Raw genomic sequence first — 26,948 nt, 5'->3', positions numbered from 1 at the left:
ACTCATCAACAAATTATTTGTCAGAAATCATCTACTTCAAAGGTGTAGGTAAACAGAAATTGAAGAAAATTATAGGTAACCAACTATACTAAACTATAGCAATAAACATCCTCCAGTTCCAGCTCCTCGCTTTTATTTTACCCCATACACCAGGTTGGCCCAAAATTCAGCGGAAAACAGAACACTCTGCAATACTTCAACGCTATACAATACTAGGAACTTGCTACCATCGTTGTTGAAACCGTTCCGTTTGGTCCCATTACATTTCACACCGCTTAATGCTGACTGGGCAAAACTAGACAACAGACACCAGATAAAGAAATCCAATCTCCACCTGTACATTTTGATACACTATATGCAACCTCTCATGTCTCATACATGAGGTGGCACAGGCGCTCTTGAAAAGATGCAAGCCATCAACACGGCTCATATTCATACCAGCAAGTGCCTCAATCCAATACTATAGCCGTAGCAGGGCACAACAACCAACGTCACCATCCCACCATTCAAAACTTGTGCTCTGAAAACATCTGTCAAAAAAATGGTACGAACCTATGGGAATGATTTCAACTATTTGAATTGCTTTTCCTAGATGTGATTATGCCTCCCCACTACGGCTGGAGATGAATAAATAAAGCACTTCAACAACCAGCAGCTACAGATAATTACACACACAAGTCCAGCAAGACCAGCACGTCTCTGTAATGATTGACTACAATGTTTTTTTTTTTTCCAATGAATATAAATGATTATATAATTTGTACAACGCTCTCCTTTTTGTTCTCTCATAACTCTTGACCCTGAAAAATAGGAAATGATTCATACAAACCAAACAAGCAGGCAAAAGAAATTTACCATAAAGCATTAGTTGGCAACAAATGAACCATAGATTTCAACGTTGTAAACCTGAAAATTCTACTTTCTGCACCTTTTGTGGTTGCAATTCTGTGGCTGCAGGCCAGCATCATTTTCAGATGTTGGACGTGAGACTCACTGTGTAGAGGGCAGACCACCCGTTCCGTTCATGGTTACACTGCTGTTTACAGAGAATGGCCAGTGTATCCAATATCCATCGAGCGCTCCCCTTTCCCTCCACCGTCTCCCCCCCCCCCCCCCCCCCCGAAACACACTTTCAAACTTGACACAAAAAAAGCCTTTACATCTTGCTCATTGCATGTCAGTAAAACTTACAGGAACCACATGGGTTGGTAAAAACAGTTCAAACTCTAAAAGAGCCAAGCAACCGTGTCACGAATTCAGCCTGGGATTGTTAGTCTTAGTTTATCATCAGTGCAAGTTGATCCTCCTCTACCTTTTCTGAATTTTGAACTTGAGCAGCAGAGCTTTTTTCATCTTCCAACTGTATAAAAAAATTTGTTGATTCAAAGACAATAGAATAAACCATTCACTCCAGGGAAATATAACTAAAGGTGGAGGGGAAAAAAAAGCTGACACCATGTAAAACAGAAAGATGGTACTGATCAATTCAGACAATGAACAAAGAAGCTTAACAGCACCAACTATCTGTACAGAATAAATAATACATACATATCTTAAGAGGAAAATCAACATGAAATTACATCAGGCAGTGCAGAAGCATTATAATTTCCTGCCCAAGAATAGAATAACTTGTATAGTAGCTTATAGCATTCAACTATCCACGAATTACAATTAGGAATTAATCGAGATACTAGGAAGACTTCTGTGCCTTGCACATAGAAGCATCAAATATAAGGTCACAGACCCTTACAGAAGTGAACAAGTTTCCTACATTTTCAACTTTTATCTGCAGCTAATTTGCAATTATTTTCATCAAAGAAAAGCTAAATATATTGATAGACGAGCAATCAAACTCATTGCAGGCAGATAGAAACTCATCCTCATTATGCAATAAGAGATCAATAATTCACTAACTTGTGATAATTTTAACTTTCATCTGATCTACTTTTGGCATTATCACTTTGAAAATAGCAAATTCTGCTACAAGGTATATCTCAGTAAGCTCATAGACATTAGGTCTGTTGCATGCCAAATGGAGATAAAATCAAACTGACAGAAAGATCATGCTAAAAAAATTGTTATTATTGATTAGTTATACTGAAAATAATCTAGGAATATGCATAACCTTAGATTCAAGGATAGTTCCAATGTGTACCTGATATGCACAGATTTTGAACATGCATTAGACACAGGATATATGTTGGGCACTTGTTTTAGAATTAAAAATGGGTGAAGGTCGACAACCCCCCCCCCCCCCCCCCTTCCTCCCCAACACACACACCCAAAAAAAAAAAAAAAATCTGATGAATGCTGATATTTCAATGATGGATACATAACTTCAAATTTTGCGATGTTGATGTTGTTGGAAAGAGCAGGGACCATGATCTACTGATTTTAAAGATGGCTAAATGAAGTTTGCAGATGATGTGATCGTATGGAGCAGGGACCATCAGGAGAATGATATCCCCTATACGTATGCTCAGGACATGACCACAGGAGGGCTCATAAGCAAGCAAATGTGCCTCAATGAATACAAGATCTGAGAAATAAAACATTCAAAAAAATTGCTAACTCAAAATGATCTATTTGTCTAGCACCTTAAAACTGTGAGACAAGGCAAGTGCCGCTAATCTATAATAGCATGAAAAGGCCATGGAAACATGGAGTCACTTTAACTGCATCTCAGTTACACAACAAATATAAGCATAGAATCACCTTCAATTTACGGGAGCATGCAACCAATCTCATGTACTGATCACGGGCCTCTGGCTGACGAGCCATGGACTGGACTCTTGCCAAAGCTTTCTCTACACCAGCTGCCTTCTGTTTTCGCCCAAGTCGAAGAAAATCATACTCATCTGTCTTCTCAACCACTTGCTCAGCAGCACTACTTGCATTCTCAGCTCGAAAGCCACGTAATCCAGCTCCTTTGCGCCTCCAGCGCAATATGGCCTTTTCAACAATACTAACAGACCAAACTACATTTTTATATTGCTTACGAACCTGATGTCCCCTCACATGTGCCTGAAATAACACCAATCAACCAACTATATATCAGAATGTTTAAGACAACTCACTATCATGCAACCACATTCTTCTAAATAACGAATCAGCAAAACAATCTATCAAAAACAATGGGCAAATATAGTAGTGAAAGATGAAGCAACTATAGCAAAATATATAACTATATGGGATGCATGTGCAAAGCCATATTCCAGGTGCTATGCTATCTGTCTTCTGTGCTGTCACTTCTCTCAGGAATCAGAATTTATAAACAAATAAGAATTGCTTGGATGGAAAAAGTGAGAAGCATAGAAGCCTCATGCTAGAATCTAAGCGTTTCATATTTATATACACTAGAGTGCATCTGGTTCTATACGTCCATCCAAAAGAGCTTAGAGAGAGAGGAAGGGCGAGAGAGAGAGAATTTGGTTTGATTATACGTATCCTTGTTCCTTTTTAGATCACCGGACAAGTGACTACAACGAAAAGGCATCATGCTCCCTCATGTTGGACTGCAGTGCTTTCTCATGAAATATGCAAGACTAGCATTAGGCACATGCAATGCACATTAGAGGGATAGAAGTAAGAGGCATAAAAGATGGACGTGATTTTGTATCTATTAAAAATGACTTTGATTATTGCTGCTTTGGTTCCTAGAATCCTTGTTTTCATTGGTACTCCTGCAACCCAAACCCCCTAACACGAAAAAGAAAAACAAAATGCCGGCTCTACTACACATGCAAGTACTCTGGTTTCCTTTTTTACACTGGGATTTCTAAAACCTATAAAAAACAATATTTGAAGGGAAAATGAAAGTCCAGGGTTTAAGGTCCAACCATGCATGGACTCTAAGCCTTCCATGTCCTAACAAGGTAGATGTTTGTCATTAACATTGAAATAAGCAATTCGCAAATTCTTGGTTGTTGCAACCTGGTGGAAGGGAGAATCTGATACACTACGAACAACATGTACCATGACATGAAAATGAATATGATGATTTCATAATAGCGACTGGTCAAAAGTGAAAACCGATGGTCGGTTGTCCAGTGGAGGAAGAAAAAAGATCTTAAGAGCCAGATCAACAGAACAACATAAATTTTACAGTCCAATTACTGAATCTTGCTTTCTTGCTCCTGTTGCTGCCCCATGCTTCTATATAGAAGCAGAAATAACAAATTATAAGAGACAAGAATGCAAGAAGGCACTATACTTCATATGGATTGATGATCTGATGACATCATGCCTTAATATTGATAAATAATAGCTTATGATATGCTACGAAGGCTTATTTGGCAAGTTATGTATTTGATTTTGAAGGATTGGGGGGAGATTGACTGTGTTATATTTGAAGCTTTTTTATCCTTTTTCCTTCTGTTTTTCCTAATGGACTGCCTAAGCCAGTAGGAGGTAAGGGGTCCCTACTACCTAGAGATTGCTTGCCTGCCTTGATGAAGACATTCCCAGTTACTTGGAATACAATTGACCTGTGACTACCAGTGCTGCAGATTATGAATTTATAAATAGTTGATGGCAACAGGAAGCCCATGATGAACTATGCTTATATAATGGCCATAATGGCCGACTGAGCAGCAAAAGCACCAAAACCTCACATTTTCAGTGATGTTAAATTTAAATGATAATTGATAATGTAGCCAATACAACTACATGGCTAACAGGCGAGTCATTGAGCCACTGCTACTTGCAGATGTCTGCAAAATGCAGGATCAGAAAAGGAGACATTATAAACCAAGGAATATGTTGGAAGGTCTTGTACCACTAAAACAATAAACAAGATGTAGAATATAATAATGAAAGCCATGAAGCCATGGCTCCGCAAAGATGTCAGGAAAATGCATAATCAGAGACGAAAATACTACAAAGTAGGTAATCATGCTTAACCTCCAGATGATTGCAGACTCTTAATTACCCAATATATGAAGAAAGGTGACAAGCAACTTCTCCATTTATAGATTTACAAAGATGATGCACGAACACTTCAATTAAATTGATTGGTATCATTTCCAGTTTGCTCTTACTCTTGAGTCTTGTCATCTACATATAATTCAAAGGCTTGAGTAAAATTAGCATGTTGTAGTATACTTCAGAATGAGACTCCCCCACACTAACCAAACAGTTGAGTTGGATACAGGTGAGAAATGAAAGATAAGAATAAGCAATGATGTAAAATTACATTTTCAACTTAACAGAGTATGTTCAATCTTTTCTATTAAGCTAACATTATCGGTTACTTCATATGCTATCTGGATATTGTAAAAGTACAACAAGAAAAGCACTTATTATTTCAAATGTATGAAGATGTTGAGAAGAAGGAAACACTGTACTATATTCTCCATCACCCCCCCACCCCCCCGGCCCGTAGGAAAAAAAAAAAAGAAAAAAGAAAAAAGAAAAAAAAACTGGAATCTGTGTGCTGCTGAATAAAGGGAAATTTTAAGAATGGAAATGAATTGCTGGCTCATCCAACCATCTATGATTTGTAAAAATCTCTATATCATGTTACATTTCCCAGAGGTCACCATCAATATTGAGCTTCCCTTTAAGAAAATTGGACACATAATCCAGATATTGACAAAGTGCAAGTTCATAGATGACAGTGTTGTGCTTGCATTTTCAGGTACAATGACTTTCTACTGTAAAGCCGTCCTTAACTATGTTTCCAGATGATCAGACTAGGACCAGAGCATCTGGTTAGTCATTCTCACCTATGCAACATATGCAACAACTACAGAACAAATTGTAGTGAGAAACCTCATCAAGAAATAGCTTAGGGAAAATGAAAATGTAAATATTGCTCCACCTTAAAATTTACCTGGATTTTCACAATCCGGTCACGGACCTTTAAAAATTCTTTACGCCCCTTCCATCCACGGTATTTCTGCTGAATTTTAGTAGCAGCAGTATGCAGAGCTTCATTGAAGTGACTTACTCTTTGGAACTTATTGCTCAGAGAGGACAACATCATCACGTCATCCAAGATCCCTGCTTCTTCATCCTTCCTCTCTGTTAATTGTCTTTGGCGGAATGAATGAACTCGGAAGGCAGCTTGAATACGTGCAGCAGCTTGAGCTGAATTCCTCACAGCAGCAAGAGATCCTCTGAGTGATAGCTGCTCTCCTTGATCTCCAGCCAAAGAATCTATATTTTGATCTTGTACAGTTTCAATGGCCTTTTGTGCAGCAAGAGTTGCAGAAACACTTTCCATAACACTTTCTTTTAGTGCTAATGAAGAAAGATGACTGGTCAAATCTGCTTCAGCCAAGTACCCAGCAATTCCTTATGCCCTCTACTCGATGCTAAATCAGCAGCAGTTTGTCCTTGGGGAAACTTTGATGTTGGGTCCTCGACTGCACCAGGAGCAGATCCCAGCCTAATTAGCGCAACAACTGTCCCCTCTCTGTCCAGTCAACATTTAAGCAATAGTTAAAGAAGGGAAGACCATAGGCATAAAATTAATCTGTATATGAAACTTGAAGCAAAAGTGTCGAAGTGCTGAATTCATAGCCAAAAACCTAACAAGTAATGACTTAGAAAATTTTAATCAAACCTGCCATAATATGCAGCCCAATGGAGCCCAGTCCTGCCTCGGGTATCTCGAAAACTTGGACTGACACCAGTGGTAACTATAGGAGCCATTGCCCAATCATAGCCAAGAGCAGCTGCCAAGTGGATAGCTCCTTGGCCTTCCTCATCCAAAAAATTAGGGCCTTTGCCTTCCTCGTGAGCTTTGCAAATGAGCCACTCATATAGCTTACCTTTCAATATCTTCTGGATCAAAGCATCTCTACAATTTTGAAAGGCCTTTGAGTCGTCCTCAATTTTCTTCCACTCATTTGGTTCATTTAGCATGGAAAACAACTTTTGTTTTAGACTGCATTTGGGACAGTTTTCAACTGAGCAGAACAACTTTTTCCTATCTAATCCTTGCGATAACAATTTCGCAAAGCGTACTTCAAGATAAATTTCATCTTCCGGTTCACTTTTCAACACTAATGAAACACCAGGTACGTTTTCACGATATTCAAATTCTCGAATCTCACTACAGGCTAACCTATCACTGCGAGTTATATAGAAGGGTACCCGTCCAGGGGTGTGTGCAGGAACTTGACACCGAAGAACATTTGTCGTCAAAACTTCAGCAGAAACCTCAAGTTCACCAAACATACAACACCACTTGATGTTTCTGGGCTCTAAACTGCCTAGGAAGGTACCAGAAATTAGAACCTGAAATAAACAGTGTTAACACTGGATAGATATTTTGGGGTTGGAAATTGAGTTTTCACTGCTTACACGTGCATAATAAGACCACAAGTAGCACAGAAAAGATACCTTTGTTTCAACACCAGAATAGGCCCAATCAGGTGAGAAGTCAACAATACTGAATAGCTGTTCTTGGGAAAGAGAAGGACCCAATGAATCAATATCCAAACGCATATGACGGGAAAGGCTCGAGACCTCCTTGTTATCATTCTGAGAATCAAGTGCATTCCAGTAACTGCAGGAATCTGAAGCCATCAAGGAGTCATCACAGTCTTTACCAATCTCTTTGTTCATCCATCTCCCAAAGCTGTCTAATTTTTTCAAACCCCCATGCTCAGTGTTATGTGCATCACTTTGCAAAGGCTTCTTTGAAGCATTGGAAACTTCAGCTTCATATTCCAGAGGCTGGTCAGGAACAGAGATGTTCATTTGAGAGCCCATGTTATTCTTAAATTGTGATGCTATGCGGTGACAGTGATCGTGGGACATTTGATACATATGAGTCGATTCATTCACAAGGCACTTGTCGTCAAACCTGTTTACATTTTCAGCATTCTCCTCTTTCATCTGCATGGTATGAAGCTGATTCTCAAATCAATAGAACAGCCCAAAGAAGGCATAAAACATGTAAACAAACATCATGATACAGGCATCAGTATATCAACTTGCACAGCATCTAAATATAAGCATACATGGAACTATATAGGAACCATGATTATAGGATAGTATAACTAGACACATAACCAAGAATTTGGGATACCGCAGAATGTCTTATGACTTCAAACTGCAAGTAGTGTATATACTGATTTGAAAGTGCAGGAACTGAAATGGTAGATCCAAAAAGGAAGTGATGAAATGGGGAACAAAAATAGGAATATTATATGCCGCCCAAAACTGTAACCAAGGGCAGTATCTGTTAGCCCTTAGCTTTTAAAATTGACCAGGGGAAAAAGGAAAAAGAATAAACCTACATTTGATAAACAACAAGACATTTCAGCAAGTCAATCTAACAAACAGGATTATGCACATGTCTATCTGGGTGATTAAATATCCACCTCACTGTTCCTTCTACTAAAGTGGAGAAGAAGCAGAAATCACCATCTAAATAAGAGTTGTAAACTGAACTGATCCAGACATCTCAAGGGAAAGGACTTCAGGCACATCTTCAATTGGAATAATGGTAATTTGCTTCATACAGTAAAAGAAATTAAACACTATGAACCATACAAACTGAAGGATGTAAAGTGTGAACATTATGTAAGAGTATATGTTTGGGAATATCCCCTCATGAAACCTTGCTCCTTAATTTACAGTTTAAAATGGCCCCGTTTAGCAGCCATGGATGCATGTTAAAAGGTCTGCAGGGAGAAACGTAGTTAGCGGTCAGAGATGATTCAAAAACAAATTTCCATTTGAAGTACCAGCGCCTGGCCTTTGAAGGGTAAAAGCATGTCTAGTATCATGCCCATGTTGGCCGGAAGTGAACATGGTATGTGACTCCGTGTACTCTTTTTACATGTGCGATATATTTTCAAGTCGTTCATTGTAAAAGAGAACAATGCACAACTATCTTCAAATTAGCAACACAAACAAGATTAAACCACATGATAAAATCTATGTGGTAGCAGACAATTATTCATGAAATGGTAACACATTGTCAGTATTATGGAACCTTTGCAATAAGATGACCTGTCTCTGATTTTAACCTTCGATCTGATGTAGTAATATGATTTTGCATCAATATCATGCACTGTCCTTGGATTGAATATCCAAATCTTTATAAAATAAGCAAAGAATCATTAAAAAAAATTATTAATATGACTCCTAATCGAGACAAACAAAAGCAAGGCTATTTGGAATGTTGGGTAACAATTTTAATACGAAGCTGCATTAGTGGCCTCCATCAGTGTATAGTGCTTTGTGCCAGTGTGTATAGCTTTGACATGCATTGATACAAGCAGTACCAACACAGACACTGACGAGATCGTTATATGCACCCATATGCAATGTTGCCAATGTGACACCTGATGCAGATAATAAATATGCACGATATAGACATTAATTCTTGCCTCAATTCGGCACAAAACTTGAGTATGAACATGAGCTAGGCAGTTGGAAAATGGTGACTACGAAAATATTAGTAAACCTACGGGAGGGTTGACAATTTGGACTAACTTGATGGCAGTTGATTGGATTTTTGTTAATTGTGTTGCAACATATAACAAAGGTAGAAAAGGTGATTAAAAATTTTAAGTTCAGATATATATATGGATGATCTCATGATAGCACGGTTGTTAGTAATGTACATAAAGAAGTTAATAAAGTCTTACAAGTAGGTGAAAGAATAGCCCTCTAGTATGGTTGCCGTGCCTGATACATGGGACTCCAGAACTAGGTTTTGTCTACATTTATGGCAGAAAAATAGAAATCCATTATGTTCCCATGCAAAAGATGTAATTAAATGCGATCAAGAATTACAAGGGGCATGAATCATTTAATAACATTAAAATTGCTGATTCCAAGCAGAATACATTTATTGGCTGATTCTTCAAGGACATCATTATGATTCAAAAGTAACACAAAACCTTCCCAACATTTTAGATTCACATATACTGGATAACGATCAACCAACAATGGTTAAGAAAGAAATTTATAAACAATTACAGAACTGATGAACCTTCAAACCAGCAAGCAAGTACAAAATGCAGCTTAATAGTATGCCATAAGCCCTTTAACATTTATGAAAGGAATAGTATCATCTCCACTTTCCTCTCAAGGATAACAAGCAGATTATTTAAAGGACTAAACAATGCAAACAGCTTGCTACAAAAGGTCAAAGGAATACCATTAAAAAAAAAACAACCTACCACGATGGTTACTAGTAGACAATGATGACAAAATGCAGAGCCCCTTCACAGCCATTCCAAAGCCCGTGGGCAACAACTATTCTAAAAATGCGCGATACTTGATAGACCCTTTCCTTCCAAAATGCCCTTGCTTTGCTGCACTTCTTCAATAGATTTAATTATTTCCCTCCCAACACTTTCAGCAAACATCAAGAAAACTTGCTTAAACTCTCATCCTATTGAGTCCAGCAAAGTATTTATAGCAATGTTCATGTGGGGTCGAAACTTTCACCATATGGATTCTCAAACTCAAGCAATGGAATGGCAAAGAATTTGAATATGAGGTATATTTCCCACCAAGTAATCATAGAAAAAGTGATCTATCCATCCTCTATTCCATTTAACAAATTATGTCCAAGATCAGAATTTTCATACTTCTATAAATGCCACCAGAATTCTGCATTGCTGTTAAAAAAAAAAAAAAGCATGGCTATAATGACATTACTTATAAAAAGAATCATTGTGATCTTTTTTATTAAAAATATTTCCACATTGGCGTAGTTGGCATTGACATCATTAAATGCAGAAGACAGAACTTGTTCACAACTCTCTGGAGCCACCAATACATTCACTATCTATATTTTAATTCCATGTAAAAGTTTTGAATATTAGATACAGAACTCAAACTATGAGAGAAGCTCAACCCTTCGTATATAGTTGTAACAAGTTTACTGATCTAATCAAGCATGAGGCAAATACTACAAGGATTATTTATTGAACTAAAAAGAACTTGTATTCCACCAATTGACAATGTTTTATGAGTTCTGAACAGGATAAATAAGTGAACTATAAGAATATACCTGATCGTTTCTCTTGCCAACTCCAGTAAAAATTTGTGGATTAGCACTTGATATGATATTATACCCATTATCTGTGGCATGGTTAACCATGCTATGGTCACTTGACGCAGAAGAAGCAATTCTTCTTTGCATGTTATCAGGGCAATTTTGATGTGCAAAGGAAATATTCTGCTCTTGCTTGCCACCATTTCTTCTGCTGATACTAAGAAAATCTGACCACCCAGCAGAACTACCATGACAGTTAAAACAGTCTCCACTAAATGAACCTGCAAAAAATGTTTTTAAGAACTGAGGACATGGACAAATTGAAGGTAGTAGGGTATCAAAATCTCCTACTTGTTCTGAAATAGATGCATCCTTCAATCTCATAGTAATTGACAAAAAACATTTCTTAGTTTTCTGTTTTAACAACATTGAAAAATGATGACAGTGGTACAAGTGGCCTAGGCATGTTCTTATGAATTAAATGCCTACCAGCTCCTTGCGAGGCTCCATGAGTTTTTTGGTCTTTACTTATTAAAAAGTTTTGCAGGAGCACTTGATTCACAAACGAAGGACCAATACTTGAGCCTGCACTATTTACAAAACCTCTTGGATAGAGATGTGAGGAACCACTGCAACCTACAGTGTTCTCCTCTGCCACATCAGTTCCAGCCATCTCCAATCCTGAACAAGATACAGAATCCGTACGTGGACCTCCACCAAATTCCTCCCCAGAATCTGCATTCTCAAATTTACAAGATGGAGTATGTCCATTCCAGTCAGCAGCACCACATTTCGACGCATAAGATGCTTCAGAGGTAAAAGTAGCTGAATTCAAGTGGGAAGAATAAAGAGCTGAATTTGCTTGAGTTCCTTGTATGCTGTGAACTCTGGTTGAATCTGTATTTGACAAATGGGGAACAGCAGACCTGCTTCCCTGGAGGACAGTTAGTTAGTTAATACTCTATGGTAGAGTATAAGGTTTGGGGCCCCTTTCACAACCCAACTCCCAAAAAATACAGTAGAACAAAAAAAAAGAAGGATGAAGAAGACATACACAAACCATGCAATTAAGAGTTTGCACGACTTGGTAAAATCACAGATTCAGGGGTTGCATGCCATTTCACAAAATATGCATGAGAACCAAAAAGAGTGGCTTTTGACCCTCTACAAAGACAATGCATAAGGGAAAGAAGAGCACAACATGAAATTAGATCAGTAAGATTAATGACTAGAAAAGTTTTTGAAAGTTCACATAGATTATGTTCTTATTAGAATGTTTACTTAACATAATACATCATCATCCACTTCAATTCATAGTAATTTGTAATACTTGCAATGCATCTGGATGCCAAGAAACAGGACACTTTCATCACTGCAAATGCAAGGAAATACACTTTTGAGTTTGTAGAAATGTTAATGGTTTTTCTGGAATGCCAGATTTAAAATAAATAAGCAGAAACAAGGTAGCCCTACATGGTACCCTCAAAGTTTACCAGGCAACCGAGGTGCATGCTTCAACGATTACTGAGACACGGTGTTACCCATACACTCCAAATTCTGGTTCTTAATGGATCAGAAGTCTAAATACTTGGGACAAAGACACCCCTTTACACAAATTATCAAGTCAGTATGCCAGTACCATTAGGTGTCTGCCTTTGACAACTGTACAAAAACTGGTCAAGTCTAACATTTAGCAAGGATCATATCAATTTTATAAAATTTTGGATCAATTGATTGAAGTAATTATCCATTACATGCATACATCTACATGCATCTGCACAGAAGATATAAAATATAGATGTCACCAAATTGAATTCTTAAACATTCCCACGTCAGATTCCTTCAGTCACTTAAACACTGACATACATCTCAGGTGTCTGAGTAACATGGCTGAGATAAACACATCCAAAGATGTAAGTTGCAGTTGGTTAGTATTAGATTCTCAGGTAGCTCATACATGAACTCAGTAAGAGTTGGGAAATAACATATTATAATGAAAAGACTAACGCATCACCTCATTCACATCTCGATAGTGCACAAGAACAATGTGCTCCAACTGCCTGGAAGAATAACAAGATGACAATATGAGAATTAAATTTCAAACCCTAAAAATTACAATAAACAGATCTGGATTTTTAAAAATCTAATAATACTAGTGAATTTCCTTATGCCAATGCACGTGAAAGGATAATAAAGAATAAAAGAATAATATAGTTGTTATTGCAAAACAAGAGCTAAAATTATATATATGGTTAACATAAATATGAAAGAACTCCCTTAATCATCTTCCAGCTCACTGAATACAATTCGCATGTCTATAAAACTTTAACACTTGCATGATAATTTACCGATGCACCAGATGAAAAACTAACTCGATGCATCCTACATGGATTCATTGAGTTGAAAAGATGCAAATAAGGACATAATATTGCAGGTAAAAAGTTTTATCGGACTTGAAAGCAAGCAACATGCCTCATTTGGGTTTTAGACAGCATGTAGGAGCAAGTAAACAAGTCTGGAACAATACTTGACAAATCCTAGAATCATTCCCCAACATGTTATCCTACAGTGGGCATCTGCCCAAAAATAGACTTTCTGCATAGGCTGCAAGTACATGCAATTCACGTATCGGATGAATGATTACACACGACATTATTATTATCAGCCATCTGGAACAACATAGTTGACATCTTAGAGATAGACTGCATCTCCTTGGCCATTCGACGATGGTGAGTCTTTTTTGACACTGTATCACACCCATGGCCACTACGTATCAGATGCTCCAAGTTCCTTGCTAAACCAGCATTAGAAGTCTCACCAATCAGAGGTTTTGCAAACTTTGTACAGCTGCAAGTGGGAAGCTAGCAAGGTGAATCTTGAATAAAACAGATTTGAAAAGAGATCATCAAGAAAGTCAGGGGTGTTGGAACTAGAGAATAGGTAAATAACTTTTCATTGACCCACTCCTCAACTTTTACTAGATATCAAGATGCTTTTTAGTTTTTGAGGGAGGAAAAAGATGCCCAAGAAGAAAGTTGGAGCTTTAGTTAAATTCTTATTGATTGGAAACAAAGTAATTCGAAGACAGCATCGTGAACGCAAGCATGTCACCATAAGGTCAATCAAAAACAATGTAGGGTTAGAGGGGCATCGCATGCAAGCAGGAAAGCTTTCATGTCCCGTGCAATGCTCACCAGACACTCTCTAGGATCATACAAGTAGATCAATGCGTTCACTTGACGAGCGTTTTGTTAATTGTATTAGTGTTCTAGTATTTTTTTGAGGAACAAATGAAAGTAATACTATTAGAAGATGAAACTCCAAAACGGAGAGCTTCCAAACAAAGTATTCATATTTCATTCTATTGAAGAATGATACAACAATAACAGCATCAATGGTCTTCCAAATTGACAGTTATTTGCATTGCTAGGACAATGCAAATTCATTCAAATGTGGATTTCTGCAAGGGCAATATTAGTTGCCAAAACGTTGGTGGATTCCAAATCGCAAGTGTGCAGCAAATAATCAACAATGGCATCTTGAAATTAGTTACACAAAATGGGTATAATGGCCCATGTGTAACCCAGAGCTCCAGATGCTGCCAAATGAGCCATAGGTGTGAGAGATGCTAGCCTGGATCCAAGTGAAAATCAAGTGAAGAATAAATGCTTCAGACCTATAGCTGACTCAAAGTATACTGATGATTTTGGACCAGGTCCAAGTACTAATCCTTAGAATGAGCAGTGGTGTGAGAAGGGCATCAATGGTATGAGCAGCAAGGGGAGTTGCTAAACAGCAGACTGAATCAGCAACAAAGCACAAACTTGGATTGCTTAAGGTAGGTGCAAAGGACTATTAATAAAAAGAGACAAAATAGAGATCAAGAGAGAAGAAGGTGGCAAAGAAAGCTAGATAGCTAAGTGGTAGGGGTAGAATGTGAGCTATATGTGGGAGGGCATAGGTAAAATCTCAGGATAAGTGGAGAGACAGCATAGCGGATAGAGGGTAAGGATGGGGACCACTAGCAGTCAGAAGCATTACACACTAGTGGGCCAATCAAACATCAGTCAAAGAGGGGCAGAGCAAAGGGGGAGGAAAGTAGAAAGAGGGGCTGGGACTCAAAGAATTGGGAGGTGGTAGGCCACAGGAAAGGTAATGGAGAAGGTTTAATCCTACTTTCTTGCTGCAGAAGGTAAGTGGGAAATCTTATACAAGTTACCAGATCGTTATTATTGGAAATTGGATGGGCATATACTCAAAACCTTTTTTTTCTAATTCCTCAGTGTCCTATCGCATCAATTTAACCAGGTTCTGGAATCAGATTCAATCTGAAATGGGTTAATAGTAATACAGTATCAAACTTGCTTGCAACACCTAATGTGTAATTTCCAGTGATTCTGTAGATGAGATCATTGATCTAAATAGCAGGACAAAGCACTATTACAATTTTAGTAGCTGTCATAACAGTTTATGGCCCACCAAGATTCACAGACTCAGTACTGGAGCCCGTGCTGGCCGGCACGTGGTACGGATTGGTATGGGTTCGTACCGTACCGGACCGACGCGAACCAACAGAAGGAAAGGAAGGGAACCGAGAGGAGGAAGAGAGAGAGAGAGAAATAGAGAGAGAGGAGGGAAGAAAAAAAGGAGGAGACGGAGTCGGAGGGGACGCTGGACGACCTTCGGCTGGCCACACCCTAGCCGTCGGACGATGCAGTCTACGCACACGGCACCGCGGGCGTGAAACAGGGCTGGTGCCCCCTGTTTCATAGATTTTTTTAAAAAAAATCAGAACTTAAGTGAAGTTGGCAAACCATTTGTCAGCTTCACTATTTTTGCTTTTTAAAAAAATCAAAAAAATGAAGCCCGCAATCCAATTGCCGACTTCAATGTTTTTAAATTTTTTTTAAAAAACCTCTTAAAAAGTGAAGCCGGCAAATGATTTGCCGGCTTCATTGTTCATCTCGATTTTTAAAAAAGAGTCGACGCGAAACAAGGACAAGCCACGACTCTATCCGTATGGTTTTCGCCGCTCGCTGGCCACGGCGGCCACCTGAAAACCTCCGACAGTCCCTCTACCGTCCCGTCCTCCCTTCGCTAAGTCGCTCTCCCCTCTCTCTCTTTCTCTCTCGTTTAACAGCCCTATCGGGCAAACCGAGCCGCGGAGGCTTTCGCAGCCCTCCGACGGCCGCAACAAGTCACTGCCGACCTCCGGCGATATCTTCCTCTCTCTCTCTTCCTCTCTTCCCCTCTCTTTCTCTCTCAGCGCCAGCGTGTGCCGCTTTTCAAGCCGGAACTGTCCCGCTTTCCCGCTGATCCGGTTCAGCATGCCCTGAACCGTCCGGTTCGGGACGATTCTGAAAACCTTGTGGCCCACCTTCATGAAATTATGAACATGTAGAGTAGAATAAAGATAACAATCAGTTTATCTGTTAAAGTTATGACATCCTAAAATAGTCACAATAATCTTGATAGTGCTGATCTTCCAGAACTTCAATTTTAGACTCTTATATCAATTATTTCAAACAAGAGTTGATTGTTATTAGTGCCAATATTGTTATGTGGTATAATGCTGTACTGTGATATCGTGCACCTTGATATAGGCGGAGGAAAAAAAAAAATCAGGCAATGTACCATATATCAGTATGGCATGGTGCCAAGAGACATGCATCTGTGCCTTACCAGTACAATGATGCTATGGTCGGCATGGATCAATACACAATTCTTTGATTTCAAAATTGAAATCATGATAACTTTTTTTAAAAGTACTATATATAATACACACACCCCCCCAAATATTCACAATATTTTATCGTCGCTCTTATAATTATTAAATGTTGTTTTAATCGCTCATAGCAATTACTATAACAAATCAATACTTAATGAAAAATAAGGTTTCCAATTTAATACAGTTCAATTTTTATGATGATTAATTTTACAGAATAAATGGTAATATGTCTGAGCTGAAATTTGCCAATTTCCTAGCATACTTTATAAAGAATTATGAATGCAATCGGTTATATATATATATATATATATATATAATGTAAAGTCACAGAATTCTCGAGAGACCTTGCCTTACATATTGGTTAGCATCTTAACAATGTAAGAGACTTAAAAAATTTTGGTTTCTTTGTTTCTTTTTAGCTCATTTGAGCATTTCTTTTACTTTTGGAGTACTGCAGTGCTCCCTCTGGTTGTAATAACTATCCCTTAATAATGAAAAAGCAGGTGCTAGCATAAACTCCATCCACAATACGGGATGTTTAAAATAATTTAAAAAATAAAGTAGCAGAATTCTTAAGGGACCTTGCCTCATATATTGAGGAGCACCTTAACAATGAAAGAGACCTAAAAAGGTTTGAGTCTTTTGTTTCTTTTTAGCTACTTGAGCATTTCTTTTACTTTTAGAGTACTCACAATACTCCCTCTGCTTGTAATAACAAACTCTTGTTAATGAAAAAGCAGGTGCTAGCATAACCCCCATCCACAACATGGATGTCTTTAAAAAAATAAACAATAAAAGGGCTTTGGCATAACTAAAAATTAGACTGGATTCAGCAAGAGATGTCACTGCTTTCATGGAATGGTCCATGCCTCTAATAGCTGATAATTGAATAAATTGCCATTTGGAGATCCACAATCCAAACTGATTTGGCTGAGGATAAAATGGCAGTAGAAATCTTATCATATGTTGTGAACAGAAAATCCAATGAATCAAATTAAATGCGCAAAAGCCATCACTTTTGAGAGAGAATTGCCAGAACAAACATGTAGACGTGTCCAACATCACCACTGGGAGAGGGGCAGGGGGATTATGTTTTCTGGTCATGGATGTTGTATTCATAACATATCAAAGAGTGGGAAACAAATCAACAATTGACCTCCCAATTACCATGAAAAGCATACAGCTACATGCATTCGAAAATGTTTTACAAACTGACAAAGTCAAAATGTTAAAATTCTCTCTTTTATTGCACTTAAGTCCCTGATTTTCCTGCCATCACGCACACAGTACTCAATGAATTCTTAAAATTTGTTATTTTTTTGAAAATTTTATTGTTGGGCATCTGGAAGCCTACCAAGCAACAGAGCACAATTCATGCCGACCTACTATCTACTGTATCCTAAAGTATCTAAATGTCAACTTATCTGTACACACTTATGATGCCAGCAAATAAAAGTTATACCATGTGAAGATAATTGTTCACAACTAATAGTAGCCTACACAGTTCAAATTTACAGACAAGCAAGGGGAAAAAGCTCACCCATCAAGCATCCAGTAACTTCGTCTCTGGAAGTTTTCATTGTCCTCACCATGGGCATAGTAGCAATGAAGAACATCTACACTTCCACACTAAAATAAAGAAGGTGAAGACTCCATTAAAATGAAAGAATAAATATTGCAAGCATGAATAAGATATGTGCAAAAATGCAATTGGATCATAATGTTGAACTCCTAAATCTCAATGAACAGGAACCAGATAAGATCAACCACAATCGCATATATCAACTGACAAAGATGAACATAACTAACATCTTATCGAGCATCGAATCAAAAAGACTGAGTCTGAACAGCTAGTATTAGATACTAGATTTTTACTTGTACTTGCTACTTTGATCATCCAATAGATATCTAACCAAATAATGCAGATTTTCTTTAAAACTCATGCCAGCAAGCTGATATAATTACTGTTGATAAAATCAACAGATTGCTATCTTCATTGTCATAGGAGGCAAACACAAGAACAATTAATACAACCTACAAAGAGTTAACTGATAATGATCCTTGAGCGGAGGGAATTGAGGTCATAACATTTTTTTCAAGTACATGGATAAAAAAAGGAAAAATTAGCAGGTAAAAGAAAACTAGCTGAAAAATCATTTACGAGACTTTTGAAGATACATATAGAAACATGTTATTTGCTATTGATAAGCAAAGACAATGGATGAGCAGTGCTCCACAAATGAACTATAACCTTATTTCACTTCAATCACAAGACAACCAAAGATTTTTAGAAACATAATGGAAGCACTCTAACCAAATAGTGCAACCACATTTCCATATTTTTAAGCATAATTCTTTTCATTATAACAATAGCAAAAATGTGTTCCTTATCATTAATATGTTTGCTCACAGTAATTGTGGCCAGATATTCATTGTGCCATGCAATTTTAAAGGAAGAGACTAATATAAACTGAAAGCACCAAGCTAAGAAATGCAAATAGGCATCCAACACTTTGGATATACCATAGAGGAAGGAATACCATACCTTTAGTTTCTCATGAGCTTCTCGAACCGTTTTTCCATCTCTCTTCTTTCTCCAATTATGGCCATCTTTACGGAAATACCTAAGTGCTTTTCGATCAAATAAGAATAATGAACCACCTATAAACAACATCGAACTTATCAGTTATATTTCATGATGATCATCAAAGTGTGCTTATGTTGATAAAGCAGCATGCAAACCAATCTTAAAAACACACCGAAGCTGATATAACAGACCATCACCCAATAACTGAATGATATGGGTGAAGTGGGAGACCAAAGAAAAATATAGCAAAGATGAAATAAGAAAGCCCACTACTCAGAGCATTTAATAAGAGTCTATTGACATAAGCTCTAATGGACCATATATCAATCAGAAAGATCACTTGCTCCACATTTTTCTTCTTATTCAAATTCTAGTAAGTCTTTCACATTCCAAATAAACCCTTTAAGACTTGATGGCTGCATCCATTGCAAGTCAACCACCAAATAGCAGCAGGAAACAAATGCTGTTATCATAGATTTAACAACCTTCATACTTAAATACAAAGGCTCAATTTATCATCACCCAACTCAAACTCAATAAGCAGCTGGGTAGCTTCCATGTCAAAATTTACCACAAAAAGGGGGATTGCTTTCATGTCACTCACAGCTAGAACCTAATTAGGACCACTTACAAACTTGTCACACAGGCCAAATCAAGGCATCAAAGAATTACACTTGACCGTAAATTAGATAAACAATGATGCATATTGGCTTAAGGCTGCAACAAACCCCAAATCCCACCAGAATAGTACTGGATCAGGATAGCACCTTTGAGGCTTGGACATTACCCATTTGCTTATTTTAAGAGTTAGATCATAATCCAAAGTTTTAGCACAATTAATAAAAAAACTTACCCTAATATTTCTCAAATTATTTTCTTGATTTATATACATAAACTTTAATACTTATTTATCTTTTCTATAATGTTGCTTTTACAAAATCCTTAGGTTTCAGGAATAATCCGTGAAAATGAATGCCAAGTTTTCCTCCTAAGCCTGGGCCAATAGGCACTCTGGAAGTAAATCTAGTTATGCCCAATTGCAAAGTTTTTTTTTCTTTTTCTTTTTTTTTTTTTTTTTGAGGGAGGGGAGGGGCACTCAATTGTAATGTTTGGTCATCTCAAGCAGTTCCAGGTTCAAGATTTTGACTCACAGGCAAAGCCACAAAATCACTGTCAAAGTTAATTCCAAGTACAATCCATCACAGAATTTTTTTAGTTTTCCTATTCATCAGTTTGTAAGTCATGTACTATTAAGTCATGTAAGTTATACTCTGATCATGATGGTAAACATAAGACTGCATATAAAGTGCGTCATATTTTTCCTCATTTATTCTGCAAGGCGATAGTTTCCTTAATTTGAAGCATTAAATGCACAAGCATGATCATCTTTTAACTTATCTTCATCATTTGACAGCAAATAATATGAGATAATGTCTATCTGGATGAATAAATATGATTTCTATAATTCAAGAACGAAAATATGTTTGATACTCATCAATCAAGATCAATAACCAAGACAAGATCACATATCAGCAGACATATTTTGATACTCCACTGCTAACCACTTATACCATTCTTTATGCGATGTTAATAATTTATAAAGAATGGTACATCTTTAAATGAACAAAATATGTCACATTGATCAACAGATGAGAGAAATAATTGAACTTCTACAACTGAACTCATAGACCTTGACACTCATAAAAAAATTCAAAATTTGCACCTAAAAAGGTAATTAGTGCAGTTATTGCAGAGTTTTATTATCTAAGGTATGAATATTTATTATTTTGATCCGCTGAATTTACAGTAAGTTATTACTAAGGCTATCTTATGACAGTAGGTAACCTAACGATCCAGAACAGGAGTCATGAGACTCATGACAGGTGAATTGAGAAAGCTCCAATTCGTAGCATACAGGCTTCTGAAAAGATAATGGTGAACGGCTTGTTGGTTATGGTTGCAATGCATGCCAGAAACTATTAATCATAAATAATATGCCAAAACCACATGCAGCAGATCAAAAGACAAAACATAAAGAAAAGGATAATGTTACAATCCTATAAAGCCTGATTTATATTGATATATTGAAGAAACAGTAGATCGACAGTCAGACATGTGCATACCAGGAGGGCTATAAGGTGGATCAGTAGCCAAGTTCAACTTCTGGTAGTTGCGAAGAATCTCGCAAATTTCACTTGGACGAAGCCAGCGAGTTTTTGCCTCTAGCAGAATCTGTGTAATGTCTGGTCAACGTACATATAAGCTCAAAGAGTTAGATTCTTGACCATTCACATGATTAGCTACATTTTGTTGTTATAATGCTTATCAATGAAGAAGAGAGCAACTAAATACATCTTATCTGTATTCTCATCACAATAGAACATCTTATATTAACCAATAGTTTATTTCCAGATGATTATCCCAAGCAATGTCAACAGGTTGTAAGTAGTAACTGTTGGTTAACGATCATAGTCTGCCTCGAATTGCTCTTATATAATAGGAGCAAGTAAATGTAACTAAATTGTTATTCATTTCGTACATCCAATTCAACTACCAACTTAATGAATGTAACAATGAAAATATTTGCAATAGAAACATTTTAGCTTTAACTGAAGGAATGACAGACCAAATACAAATTTTGGTTCATGTGTAGGGTACCAGTTAAAGTTCAAAGAAAATAGCACTTTCTTATAAAGTTTTTAACATTATCTTACCATAAAGGTTAAGCAAATATTAGAACCAAATCCAATTCAGACATGTCAAAAAAAAAAAAAAAAAAAGGTTAAAGTTAGTTAAATTTATATCTTTAACTGGAAGACTCAAAAGAAGCTTTTCGCTACTATGGTAAGTTCTGGTATGAATCTAATAAATCAAAACTATAAACTTTTATATGTTAGGATTGCAGATAAACTATTAAGGCTTGTCCTATGGACAACCATCTCATCTCCAGGCAGCTGGAACAATAAGTTGGGCTGCAGGTAGGTAATAATCACCGACACATAACCAAAACAAGATCCCCATTCAAAAATTTCCATTAAAAAACTAACTCAAAACACACTTTTCAATAAGTGTCGACACATCCGCACCAAAAAAATCTACATTCTTGTTTTTCCCATCAACGACCTAATTCTGGACAACTGAGAAAACAAATCTTCCAGCATTATCTTAACAACAAAAAAAAAAAAACTGTTCGCGGACAAATCCTAACACCAACCCAAAGGAACCACAAAAATATTCGGTTTTAAACCAACAAAAGGGGAAAATTTTAATAGTAAGGCAAAGAAATGGAAGGGAAAACCGGAAGTAAAGAGAGGAGAAAGACTCGCCTAGTTGGGGATCGAGAGAATATCGCCTACCGTCGGCCATCCGCCAGCGAGAATCCGACGGGATGACCTCACATCAGCCGGACCCTGGCGATCGATCGTGTCGATTGTGTTTGAATGGGGATCCAAAAAGAGAAACGAGCGATAGAAGCGGGAGTGACGATCGCGGACTCTAGAAAACCCTAGTATCCAAGCGTCCGCCTCCTGGTATATGGTCTCCCAAAAAAACGAAACGAGATGGGCGAAAAAAAAGGAAAAAAAAGAGAGGAGCAGAGAGAGAAGCTAAGGCGGGGCCTTTTTAGCGAAGAGGATCACAAGCCACTCGAGGGCGTACGAGGGGCAGTTTCACACTACGAGACTTTAAAAAAAAATGTTTATGTTTGTACCAAGAAAAAATGTTTGTGTAATAGATTGAATAACATACAGTATCTTCCTCAAAAAAAGTATAAGTGATGGGGCATCACAGAAACTATATTTTTTATATTTTAGTCCCTCATGCTGTTCATCATGTGGACGCATGACCAATTAATATGCATGAATTGGCAAATGGTTGATACAGCCTCTACGAGGGGGGGAATATGATAATAACACATGCGTAGTATTTTTCTTTTTTTCTTTTTTTTTTGTAGAGTGTGAAGTTTTTGTTGCATCAATAAGAACCGGAGTACATAAGATTCAAAAACTAACAAATGGTAAAAGTAAAGTCCTACAATATAATTCACGAATGATGATTGATCATATAAATAGCCATCTAATATGTAGTGCTGTTAGTTTTCATATAGATGTACATATCTTAGGAGAATAAAAGCTAGTTACCATCCATCAATCAATGATTTTGAACTAGGAGACAAGGGTTGATATCATTAGACTCCAGCATTAATAACATTCTACCATATTATAAGAGTCCTCTACGAGAAGTCATAGAGCATTAGGATCAAAGATACGGATGCCATTCTTACTCAAAAATAAATTTAAAAAAATGGATACCATCTGCTGTGATGAGGAAGCAACAATAATGATTTTGTGTGTGTATGTATATATGTATATATATATATATAAATAATTAAAATTATATAAAAGATGGGTACGATAAAGAAAGTTGAACATTAAGGTTCTCGGGAAAAAAAAAACTTGTTGATCTTGTGAGCACAATCCAATGACCCATTACCATATTTAATCATCAATAGAGGTCCGGAGATATAATAAAAAATAACAATGACCTACTGTTATTGAGAACCGTCACAATCAATTACATATAAATTACAGGCCGTTTTTGTCCGAATTCTTTCTCTAAGCTTCATCCCAGGACTGGCTGCAAAAGAAAACTCTGTGCAAGAACTTACCCGCAAAAAATTACGAAATCTACGTCGTAAAAATATTGCTATCAACGCCATAGTGTCGTCAAACCTTTTTGACCCTTACCTAGAGGATTCCGACCACCTGCATACTAAGTTTATACACGTACACCCTCTGGTGGGCTCCATGTTCGACTGTACGGTGTACATTGCTTTTGACCCCAAGTCCAAGCAAGTGGCCTTCTCCTCCACCGTACACGTGGTGCTTCCAGGTGAATTGCCCTTCCGGACGTCGCATGGTCGATAAGCGGAGAAAATTTGTGGCGTCAACGTCATCTCCTGAACGCATCGATCCCACCCGTCCGTGTTTGTTTTACTGTCATCTACTGAACCAAACACGTTGCTTCGTGGGGCAACTGTCGCAACAGAACAAAATTCCGCGTCGGAATTTAATATTACTGGCGTCCGGAGGACCGGAAGACAAACGGACCACGTGAGGAGCAGCTCGCCGTCACCGCGTGCTTTCCTCGGCCACAGCATTGGCCATCGTGCTTGCTTCTTTCCAGGAAAAGGCAATGCACCAACCACGTGATACCCAGATTCACCCCTCCGTATTGCATGCACCGAGTGGAATTAGACCGTGTCAAATCGCACGGTGACAACACGCCGCCACGTTATCCATTGTCTTTCACCAATTCTAGATTGCACGCTATGCCCCTAGGTTTACTCTGCTTCACTTGGACTTGGCCCACGCAATAATTTCTCCTCGCACAGCTGGATATGCCCTAGGTTTCTCCTCGCAATAATTTCGTGTCAAAGAATCATTAATCTTTTTTTAACAACACCAATCACTGTTCCAAGATCTATATGGATAGTTGATAGAATAGATTGGCATGCTTGGAGATTTATATAATGCAACGACCGACATAGCAAAAAAAGATCGATTATTTTTTTCACGCAAAAAATACAATCCAAACCTCTATCCTTTTATCAGGCTATCTCCTTGCAAAACTTCTCTGTTGCAACTCATCGTGTCAAAATTGCGAGCCAATTAGTCAAAGTAGGAGTTGGTAGACCAGGCAGATTACATTAAATATCCTAGAAAAATATTTTGTTCTTAAATTTTTCATAGTTCCAGGGAACCGACTAAAGATAAGTAGATAATATAGATATATTATAATTTCTGAAGACCATTGAACTACTATGATAGGTGCATGGCAAATATTACCAAATTTATATGCCGGTGGTGGCATAATCTGAGAGCATCATGCATGCTATACAAGATCAGTTAGTTGTGACATGGCCCATCTAGATTATCCTGGTTTGGTAGAGTTTCATCAAGTTTTTTGTTATTTTATTTAAAAAAGATTATATTGAAGGATATCATGTGCGTTAACGTTAGACAAGTCATTATCTTAGCAACCGTGATTTTTAATTCACAAAGATGATGATTGTCTGTAAAATCTTATCATCACACCTTGGTGCACTGGTATTACCTAATGCTCCTTCCAACCAAGCATCTAACATAACTCTGATCAACCCTACTTTAACCACCACTAAGCCATACACCTATCACCACACAATTTCTATGATTCTACGCATCTATCAAATGCAATTAATTTACTCTTGTATCAGAAAAAATTTAAGATGAGTTTGGCTAGCTATTAATTTTTTTTTATTTTTTTAATTTTAAAAAAATAAAAAATAATATTTGATAATATCATGAAAAGTAAAAATCAAAAATTAAAATAATTAAAATAATTACTTTATATACAAAGCAAAAAATTTTTGCTTTCCAATACTTATTTTTCTGCTTTTTTTATTTTCGCACATCTAAAATATCAAACTAAAAAGTAAAGAATCCGAAGCTTTCTCCCTCGTTGAGCTCTTCACCTCCCCACCCCCTTCTCTCTCTTATTGAATTCTTCTTCTTCCCATCCCCAAACATTATTTTTTACTTTATAGCAACATAGTTATCAAACATACTTTTTATTTTTTTATTTTTACTTAATAATAAAATCAAAAAATTAATAAAATCAAAAAATTAAAAAAATATTTTTAAAAAATTAAAAATTAAAATTAAAAAATTAAAAAAAAATGTAATCAAATGTACCTTTAGTTTTTCTTCTTTTAAAAAAAACCATTATTTGTAACTGCTTAGCCAAAATTGTACTTGTACCCTTACCCAAATCTAGTACAACTAAACCTATAAATCCATGCCAGGACAAGTTTTTAAGGTGTTGTGATCCTTGAATATACATTATAGCAAGGGTTCCCTGTGATGCATCGAGCTCTCCATCATATGGTACCTCAACTTATATTGGACTCTTAAAGCATCTTTTTCAAGGATTCTCCATAATTAGTTCCAAGGTGAAGAGGCCTGGACCGAGGAGTGGGCCCACATTTTCTCTTTTCATGTTCCTCTTATTACCCAAATGGGCTATGGCCAAACTGATGCCATCTCCAGCTATTTACGGCTCCCATTTACCTAACATTTTATCATAGAGTCTTCACCTTGCTATGAGGCACTACAACCTATCAAATGACAATGTTTTGGGTACGGCTCTAAATGAATGGTGGGGAAGGGCTGATGAGTGCATCCTATCTCCCCTCTTATGAAGAGAACTTTAAGGAAATGGTTTCCTAACTTATCCTTCGAGTTTTCATACATGCACGACGAAAATAAAAGGAAAATTATGAAGATGAGAGGGAGAGAAGGGGAGGGAGATGTGGGACTATTGTAGATAGAAATATTGAGAATATTAGAGGGAGGCACGAGGCTCGTGTGGTTGTAGGAGTCCCTGTGAGCCTTGAAGGGACTGCTAGTGGAGGTAGTCAACAACCATAACTTTTTCGAGAGATATTGTTTGGTAGTTTTTGAGAAACTTATTGTAAGACCTAGCGTTGGAGTCCTTGAGGGGCTAAATAATGTAGAAAATAAATTTGGTTTGATAGGTTCGATGCTTCTAACCAAATATGAAGGTTATATTTGCTTGTTGTCCGAAATTATTTGTAGGTACAAATCTAGATGATGGATGATAAT

At 37.3% G+C, this 26,948-nt stretch overlaps 1 protein-coding gene across 1 annotated transcript; it reads right to left on the bottom strand.

Moving 5' to 3' along the window:
• Positions 1-702: 702 nt before the first annotated feature.
• Positions 703-22,937, bottom strand: LOC105044936 (calmodulin-binding transcription activator 2). The gene is given in 14 exon segments (XM_073257583.1): positions 703-1,360; positions 2,716-3,024; positions 5,834-6,300; positions 6,303-6,418; positions 6,569-7,245; positions 7,351-7,848; positions 9,612-9,683; positions 10,988-11,253; positions 11,462-11,906; positions 12,987-13,032; positions 18,241-18,329; positions 19,246-19,361; positions 21,411-21,530; positions 22,614-22,937. Coding segments are annotated over 14 exon segments (3,345 nt in total). The 5' UTR covers positions 22,654-22,937; the 3' UTR covers positions 703-1,276.
• Between the last annotated feature and the right edge of the window lie 4,011 nt (positions 22,938-26,948).

Source organism: Elaeis guineensis, chromosome 5 (genome assembly GCF_000442705.2).
Source record: "Elaeis guineensis isolate ETL-2024a chromosome 5, EG11, whole genome shotgun sequence".
In the NCBI taxonomy this organism is placed as follows: domain Eukaryota; kingdom Viridiplantae; phylum Streptophyta; class Magnoliopsida; order Arecales; family Arecaceae; genus Elaeis; species Elaeis guineensis.
This window is presented reverse-complemented; position numbering and strand designations above follow the sequence as displayed.